Here is a 9387-nt window from a genome sequence, read left to right on the forward strand (position 1 = left end):
TACCGTGTAGCAGGCGCTCAGCCAGGGTCAGCATGGCTGTGGTGACGGCTATCAGGGCCCATGTACAAGCTTGGCTCGTCATGAACAGAGTAGAAGACAAGAAGGGGTTAGGGTCACCGTGTGCTGGCCGGTGGATGAGGGAGGAGGAGTTGCCCGTTGGGCCAGGAGAAGTCTGAGTTGTCACTCTGTCGGATCATTTTCTCCCTGTCAGGTTGTCCATGAAATTCGGAACTACCCTTACCCGCAGCTTCACTTCCTCGCTCTCCAGGGACTGAATCCTAGCCGACACACCTCTGCTGTTCGGGAGAGCTACGAGGTAGGCTGCCCCACGTGGCACTGACTAGTTGGTGAGCTACCCTTCCTACACCATTGGCTCCGCCTGTCCGTGCCGATGGGGAGATGCCGGAGGGGGGGTGGGTACCAGGGTTGAAAGGAAGAGAGGAAGAGAAACTGCATCTTCCCCCTCACACAAGTGCTTCTGGCTAGCTGTGTGGCTGCTTTCTGCACACATCTTCCAATTGCTCACCCTCCTCGGGTGTGTTTATGTGTGTTTGTGCAGGTCGAGCACATGCGCTTGTGTTTCCTCTTCACAGGAGCTGCTGCAGCTCGAGGACAGGTTGGGGAACGTGACTCGGGGAGCTGTACAGAACACCATTGAGAGGTTCACCTTCCCCCACAAATACAAGAAGGTGAGGCTGTGTTGACTGGATACACAGTCAGGGGTGTGATGGGGGTGGTCAGCCTGTCTGCGCGGGACAGCCCAAAGCCCAGAAGCCGTTGCTGTGGTTACCTGGAGCCTCAGGATTTTCTCATTGGCCCATAGCACATGTGGCCAGGAGGGAGGATGGGATGCTCTTGACAGAGAAGGGAGAAAGGCTGAGTGTAGTTGTTGGCTAGAGTGGTCACGTGTGTTTGTGCATGCGTAGGAGTACAGATACATCAGTGTTTGTATCAGTCTGGTGAGCAAAGGGGCTCCTGCACACAAGGCTAATAGAAAACAATCCTAAGTCCTATGGCGTAAAGACAAATGGGCAAAGAAGGTCTCTAAACAGTGTGGGGTTGGGCTCTTCTGGGGACAGTTTCAGAATAATGGGCTGTGCCCACTGACCTTAGAAGTAGATCTGTAGGGTTGATACCCAGAAACAGGAGCTTTTAAAAACATCATTTCAGTTAAAACAAATGAAAACTTGGAAGAAGCCAAACTGTTCTGTAACAAGTAAATAAACATCCATGTTGGATTACTTTTTTACAACAAAAAGAAGTAACCATTAAGCCATGGGCAGCTGTGGAGGAAGCTTAAGTATACCCTGAAAAGTGAAAGAAGGCGGCCCCACAGGCTGCAAACTGGATACTTGGAACTATATGGCAGTTTGGAAAACAATACTAGAGGAAGAATAAGAAGAAAGAAAAAAGATCTGGGATTGTCATTGTGGGGGGGGGGGGGAATAGGAACAGGGCCAGGGATTTTATTAGTGCAGCAAATTATTTTGTACAGCATCATAATGTAAACAGGTGACGTTACACATTTACCAAAAACACAAGGCAGGATCCCTGAGTTAGTTAACTTGCCCATTGTGACAAAATCCCTGAGGCAAACAACTTCCATGTGGGAAGATTGTTTTGGGTCCAGAGTTTGGGAAGTCTCTCCATGGTTTCTTGTCTCTGGTTCTGGGACTGTGGTGAGGGGTCTGGTAGTTAGGAAACAGAGAGGCTACAAATGCTGGTAAGGAAGTATACCCTTCCAGGGAACACCCACAATGACCAACTCTCTTCAACTAGGCCTCACCTCCTAGTTCCCACCACCTATAATGTTATCAAATTAGGAATGCATCAGTAGATTAATCAATTAATAAGACCAATACCCTGAGGTTCAGCTACTCTCCAAAGCCGTCAGTGTGCAGTCAAACATTTAACAGTTCAGATCCAAACCTTAATTCATAGAAACTAATGAACTTCAGTTAATAATGGCCAGGATTGGTCCATCATTTGTCACATGTTTACCACATAGTACAAGATATTCATCTAAGGAGAAGAAGCTATGAGGCGGAGCTACATCCTGCTCGTGACTTGGGTCCTGGCTAGGGGCTGTGAGGGAATGGAGAAAGGACAGATGTATGTTAGCACTCAGGGAACTGTACTGGCCTGTCCTTGGGGTCCTGACAGGATACGCCCTCAGCTGCAGCCACTGAGAGCATCACCTGTGCACATTCGCTATGTTCCCTTTAAAAAGGGCCCTGGCCACCTCTCATTTCTCTGTCTGTCTCTGTCTGTCTGTCTGACTGACTGTCTGTCTCCTGCCTCTCTTGTCTCTTCTGCTGCTCCTGCCCCCAGAGGCTGGTCTCTCCTCTACCCTCTCTCCTCCCTTTCTCATTCACTGCCCCCCAGTAAAAACACCCCCCGTCCAAGCCCTGACACATGGCATCTTTCTCTTGAGTGCTGCTTTTTAAAATCACAACAGCACATACAATGAAGCTGGGTTCAGATAGGGATCTCTAACATTACTGCCGCAAACCTGCAACCTCAGCATGTTTATTATGGAGTGCAGGGGTGGCAGGTATTAGTAGTAGTTTCTGTAGGTGAGCCATCTCAGGCTGTAAATATCCAAGCGGAGGAAACTGAAGTTGCTGGTCTTTGCACACATTGATGAAGTGTGCATAAACACTCACACTTGAACTCTCAAGAGAAGCTTTGCCATTTCTCTTGAGACTGGGCCATATGGGTAACAGATATGGCTCACCATGGTGCACCCGGAGAACTTCATCCACTCTCCGAAGACCCAAGACAGCAGTAGTTGGAATCACCTGGGACTGAATTCAGACAGCCAGTGTTGAATTTCAGTTCTTCTGGGTGTAGCTGTGTGGCTGTGGACTGTGGGCCATCTCTTCTATTTTTAACATGGCTGCTTCAGTGGGATTATACAGCTTCATACACAAGGACTTGTTCCTACCTTGTGCTCAGGAGCAGCAAGTGGCGTCGCTGTTCCCAGTTCTTGCCTATGTGCCAAGTGTCAGCATCAGAGACCATGAATCATCAAATAAGCATCTCCTCTGCACTTTGTACTTTTCTACTGTGGTTACACAATGCCATAACCAAGTCAACTTAGAAAAGAAAATGTTGAGTTGGGCTCATAGTTTCAGGATGTTGGAGACCTCAGTGGCGAAACAAAGGCGAGAAGAAACCTTTGAGAGCCCACGTCTTGAACCAAAAACAGGAGGCAGAGAGAGCATGCCAAGATTGGCAGTCTTTTGAAATCTTAAAAGTCTGCCCGCCAGTGATTATATCCAACAAGGCCACCCCTCCCGATCCACCCCAAACAATCCCACCAACTGGGAATCATATAAATATATGAGCTTAGGGGGCTGAATCAGTGAGAAAAAAGATAGGAGAATTAAAACTCAAGAGAGAACCAAGAGGAAAGTATGGGAGAGAAGGAAGAGGAAGAAAAGGAAGAATGTAAGGTAAAAAACAAAACAAAACGAAACAAAAAAACTCATAAATTTGCGGATCCAAATACAACGTTAAAACGATCTATTTTTTTCTAAACAAAGACTAAAATAATATTAAACAAGAAGTATATTTTAACTGATAACAAAATAGAATATGGATATTAAAAATAGGAATAGGAATGAAAGCAAAGTATAAAATAATAAAGGTTATCAAGCTGGGCATGGTAGCGCATGCCTTTAAACACAGAACTTGGGAGGCAGAGGAGGGGAGTCTGAGTTACAGGGTAGCCAATATTACACAGTGAGACCCTGTTTTGAAAAGCCAAAAAACAAAAACAATACAAACAAACAAACCCAAGATTATCAAAGTTAAAAAGAAACGTTGAGGAAATAAGAAGGGAGATGAATAGTGAATATTAAATAAATGCTGAAAAAAGTTGAAGTTGAAATCCAAGTTGTAGCAGGCTTTCTTTGGGGCCACCAACCAGCACCCAAGGCTTGACATGGAGATTTAATATTAGTTATGAATGCCTGGCCTTACCTTAGGCTCTTTTCTTGTTAGCTCTTACAACTTAACCTGTTTTTCTTCTACACTTTGCCTTGGGCTTCCTCCCTCCCTCCCTCCCTCCCTCCCTCCCTCCCTCCCTCCCTCCCTCCCTCCCTCCCCACCTCCCCCCCTCCCTCCCTCTCTTCCTTCTTATTTTCTATCTTACCTTCCCAGTGTCTCCATGTCTGGCCGGCAGCTGACTAGTTTTTGGCCCCTGGCATGTTCTCTTTCTCCCTAGTTCATCTTCATTCTTCTCTTCATCCAAGCTTAGCTTTCTCCTCCTAGTTATTCTCTCTGCCAGCCAGCCCTGCCTATTCCTCTGCTGCCTAGCTATTGGCTGTTGAGCTTTTTTTTTTTTTTTTAGACCAATCAGGTACCTTAGGCAGGCAAGGTAAAACAGCAACACATCTTTACATCATTAAACAAAACAGCACAAACACATGTAACGTATCTTTACAGTGTTGACAAAGGCAGCAGAAACAAATGTAACACTCCTTTACACAATGAAGTACTAGTCCCCAGTAGAAACAAATGTAACACACATTCGCCTAATTAATGTCCCACACCACAAAGTTCGGTAAATAATGGAGCAAAAGAAAGTTCTAAGAGATTAAAGACTGAGAATTAGAAATGTGATGTGAAGAGAGAGAAATAAAGACTAGAAGTAGCCAAACAAGATGCTGCTGGAGTAAAGTTACGACAGGAAAAGGAAACCATGAGAAATGGCGGATAAAAGCAACGGTACCCAGGCATAAAGCTGGGGCTCAACACTGTTGTGTTGGGCTGTTCTTTTCTAGCAGGGCCAGTCCTCCCATGAAGACTGCTGACCCTTTGGCAGGCAGATTGCCATGATGTTATTAATACTAAAAACAACGCATGGCAGACTCTTAGGATAATGGATACAGGACAATGCAGGAGCCTAGCATCATTTGCAGTTGGTACATGGGGCACATCAAGGGGGAAAGCAATAGGTTTCCTTGTGTGTCCTGGCCAGGGCAGGGCACCCCAGACTAAACCACCAGAGTAGGTAGAACGACATCTAGGCCTGGTCCCAGTGTCACTTTCTGGTCTTCACTTTGCTGGCACTTCTCTTTGCAAAATGACTTTGCAGTTTGCTTGTCTCTAGAGAAAGGGCAGAGTGACTGATTCTCTTTCTGTGGTTACTCTCAGACTTAGGATCAGACGTCTGCAACGTGGGGGCAGGGACATGGGAGGTGGACAGATTTAATTCAATGGCTAGAGTCTTCCTTCCTAAGAATATTTATTAAGCGGCAATGGAGTGCCTTGTACTTGGCCACATGTATCATTTTAAAATGTTCTTCAGAGTGGTTAACTGTTAGCAGATAATTAAAACTGTGGGTAGAAACGTGCAAATCAGGATGTATGCACAGTAGCTACATGGTGTTGAACCTCACACTAGAGCTGCCGCTTACCTTAAGGGAACTTCCTGGCTAAGGAGAGAAACTCGATGATAGAAAACAATATAGAACCATGTGGTACAAGTTACAGGGGTTAATGGTGGTGGAGAAATTCTGTGTTCATCTAGTAACGAGAGCACAGATGAATGGACATCAGTGGAAAGAGTGAATGAGGAATCTGTGTGTGAATGAAGGAAGGAAGGAATCCATCAATCAATCAATGAGGCATTTTAGACTTAGAGGCAGGGGTACATGTTGGACAGGGAGTAAGAGGGAGTGGACAATGTGAAGGAGACAGGGGAAGCTAAAATTCAGTGTGTAGTTTTGCCAAGGACAGGATGAGTAAGAGCCTCGCTCCGTTCCAAACACTGGGCCTCCAACAGTGTCTAGGACAACCATCAACAGTCTACTGGCCTTTTCATCACTCGATTTTAACCTTCTCTCTCCAGACGCAAGAGTGAGCAGTTAGGGGTTAGGATAGAGGTTGGTCCCTAGGGAACGAAGGGGTTACCAGAGGAGAGGAGGCTGTGACAGAAAGCCAATGGCCAGCAGGAGTCTGTACCAGATAACTAAAACATTTTTTCCCCTCTGATCACAGCGAAGACCCCAAGACAGCAAGGGCAAAAAAGATGAAGGTGAAGAGTCAGACACGGATGAGAAATGCACAATTTGTCTGTCTATGTTGGAGGATGGGGAAGATGTGAGGTAAGCGGCCACTCCTTTGACTTCCTCCCCCTTCTGCCATGGGGGTTAGTGACCTTTCACTGTACTGCAAGCCCAAGGAAGGAGGCACGTACTCCGTGTGGACTCTAGGGTGCTACAGCGTTTCATGGTTACACTAGCCAAGTGGTGTGTGAAATTATCTAGATGTGGTAAGCATGAGCATGGATGGAGTCATGGAGACAAACTGTGATGTTGGCTTGGACTGGTCTAAGACAAAGCCAAGGCCTTCATGGAAGAAGGCTTCGAGAGTTCCAGGCATGGTTTCCCATCTCAGCCACAGCCTCACACTAGGATCTGGGTTGCAAGAGCCCTCTTTATCCCCAAGGGTTCCCATCACCTGGTCACCTGACTTTCCTCTTTTTCCAGACGCTTGCCTTGTATGCATCTCTTCCACCAACTGTGCGTGGACCAGTGGCTCGCCATGAGCAAGAAATGCCCCATCTGCCGGGTGGACATTGAGACACAGCTGGGAGCCGACAGCTGAGGGAGGAGACTAGCCAGTGGATGCCCGTTTCCTTCACCGGTCCCCCTACCCCGCCCCCCACGGCCATAGCCCTTGCAGCCAAACTTTGCCTTCTGAGCCATTTGACGTAGAGAAGAACCCTGCAAGCACACTTTGTGGAAAGAGGAGTTGGTATCTGAGGGAGAGGAGGGGCGGGAAGGACCCACCCATACAGAATGGTGACTGCCTCATCGCCTTGCTGTGCAGGGGAGGGGAGGGGAGCTGGCTGTGCCCAGAGCGGGGGCGGGAAGGGGGGCCCAGCTGCTGAGAACTAGATGTGAGCTCGAGGGTACTAGCTGGTGATTGGCCCCTCAGTCCTGTCCTTTGAAGGATTGATTGTGTATATACCTCTTGACCACGTAGAAACCATGTAGGGGTCTCTAGCTATTCTGTGGATGGCGGCCGGAGCATGTTAGCTTAAGAAAAAATGTCGTGTGTGGTGCTGTAGTCATCTGTGGTGGACATGTCGCTATTATTGAACTTGCACCAAATATTTCTCATTGAGTTTCTTGTTTTGGTGCCTGACCGAATCAACCAACCGACAGCCCCAATCTTCCCATCTTTATGAGCGAAAAGAAAAAAAAAAAAAAAAAAAAAAAAAAAAAAAAAAAAAAGAAAAAAAAAAAAACAAAGAATCAAAGGTGAAAAAAAAAAAAAGCCAAATCCTGTTTACGGTGAAAAAGGATAATAATTTTTCACCCCGGTTGGGAGGCGGGAGGGGGGTTCCTGTTTGTTGTTTTTTGTTTTTTTTTCCCCTCGGGCTTTGTTTCTCTCATGTTTACAGTGCACGGGGGGGGGGGAGGGGGAGGGGCACCTGAGAAGGGGGTGACAGATGGGGTCTCGCTGGGCTTCGGAGGCATTTAGGCAAGCTGAAGAGAGCAGAGCCCTCGCTGGTGAAGGCGGTCCATCGCAACGTGGGCTCCCCAGTCCTAGGGCCCATTGCTTTGCCCAGTTGTCTTCCTAGGTCCCACGCTGAGCCAGGGGACACACAGCCTCCGGCTACAGCTACTCCATGCTCCTGGGAGCCAGCAACCCCCTGCTCATGCCAATTCCTAACCTTATTCTGAGCTCTCATCTTGCCACAAAGAGGCAATGTAGCCGCTGCCTCCCTATGCAAACAATTAACCAGACGCTACAGATGAAGTAGCATTGGCCGTGTACATACACTTAGCCTTGGCAAAAGTGCTCTCAGCTAGCACACAGGGCTGAGGTCAAATCCATAACCTCGGGAGTAACTTGAGTGTCCTCCAGGGTCCTGCCTGGTCAGTTCTCAGAGACCACGGCCTTTGCTACGATATGAGACTACTTGGCTGGGCTGGGAGGCCCGTGTCCCTAGTCCCTCGGTCTTCTGATTCTTCTGGGAAAGTCCGTTCCATTCTCTGGGCCTCAGTCCCAGTGGGGAGAGACGCCAGTGTGTCCTCCATGTCCCCCATGTCTCTTTCACCCGGGTCTGAGAGTTAACACTATCTAGCCCGTTGTGTGCTCTCTACCCTCTCACGGGAGCCTCCGAGGGTTTAGTGATTGGAGTGGAAAAGGAGATGGAATGTTCTAGTGACACCATATTACAACATGCTTTCTGGCCCACTCCGTGATTTTTTTTAGAAATGAGAGGACAGAATATTGGAGGTGGGGGGAAAAAATCTGCCAAATTCTAACCCAACTGTAGCTCTTAATCATGTGCAGAAAATGTCAGGTCACCTGGTGTTCTGTAACCTTCTTTTGCTCTGGTCCTCCATCCTCATCCCTCGTTTGCACTCAGAGTCTACCCCAACCTCAAGTCCTAGCCAGTCTCAGTGCCCTCGTATCAAGGGACAAGGGTGCTGATCAGATAGAGGAAGAAATTCCACGAGGATGTATCAGGGTCAAAGTTGACAGGGGATAATTGGACTCGGGGGGAGAGAGAGAGAGAGAGAGAGAGAGAGAGAGAGAGAGAGAGAGAGATCCTTCTAGCACAACGGACACCATCATGAAAGAATGGTGGTCTATCCACTCGCCAGATGAAGGCTACTCCCAGAACCCATCTTCTGGTGTCTCCTAAAATTTCTGCTGAATGTCTACTGGGTCAAGAGAAGAGGAAGATGATTGCTAAGGCGATGTCTTTGCCTGGTAGAATTACGAGAGGACGGGCGGAACTGCACACGCCCAACGGTGCTTATGGTGAACAGTCCAACGATGAAGGTCAGCCCTGTTGAGTGTGGCCTTTTCCAACTCCAGTCTCCAGTGCAAAGGCTGGATACCCACCAGGTGGGGCAAGTATGTTTGAGTCAGGATTTCAGGGAGCTGGTGACCAAAAGCCACCAGAACTTGTGAATTCTCTCCTGTTCCTCCCCGATGGCTGTGCCAAAACCAAGATTCCGTCAGAAGGTGACTGTGGCTCAGAGGTGGTTGGATAGTCTAGGCAGGTCATTGCTCTCTGGGGCCTCTCACTCTGCTCTTGTCTTTGAGGCTGTCCTGCATGGCTGGCAGGGACCTAGGAGGGAACTGGAACTAGTGTCCCTGGTTCTAGTCCTGGCTCTTCACTGGCAAACTGGGAGATGCTGAACCCTCCACTCACACCCCTTGCCCTGCTGGGCCTCAGTTACCTCAGCTGTGATGCAAGGGGGTTGGGTTGGATGCTCGCTAAATTTCTCCCAATACACACATCCTGTGACTCTTTCTAACATCAACACATCCTTCAGTTTGTAGAGCTGTGTGCTGCCCATGCTGCTGAGAGGCCTTCAGTGCCCACGCATAACCTGCTTCAGAGGCTGA

The 9387-nt window shown here is 48.1% G+C and overlaps 1 protein-coding gene across 1 annotated transcript in view; it reads left to right on the top strand.

Annotated features, from left to right (window-relative positions):
• Ark2c (arkadia (RNF111) C-terminal like ring finger ubiquitin ligase 2C) overlaps nucleotides 1-6769 on the top strand; it is a 101349-nt gene extending 94580 nt beyond the window's left edge. Inside the window, 4 exon segments of the mRNA XM_051202084.1 lie at nucleotides 212-316; nucleotides 594-689; nucleotides 6010-6116; nucleotides 6501-6769. Of these exon segments, the coding sequence (XP_051058041.1) occupies nucleotides 212-316; nucleotides 594-689; nucleotides 6010-6116; nucleotides 6501-6618 (426 nt within the window). The 3' untranslated portion in view covers nucleotides 6619-6769.
• Nucleotides 6770-9387: the final 2618 nt, after the last annotated feature.

Source organism: Phodopus roborovskii, unplaced genomic scaffold, assembly GCF_943737965.1.
Source record: "Phodopus roborovskii unplaced genomic scaffold, PHOROB, whole genome shotgun sequence".
In the NCBI taxonomy this organism is placed as follows: Eukaryota; Metazoa; Chordata; class Mammalia; order Rodentia; family Cricetidae; genus Phodopus; species Phodopus roborovskii.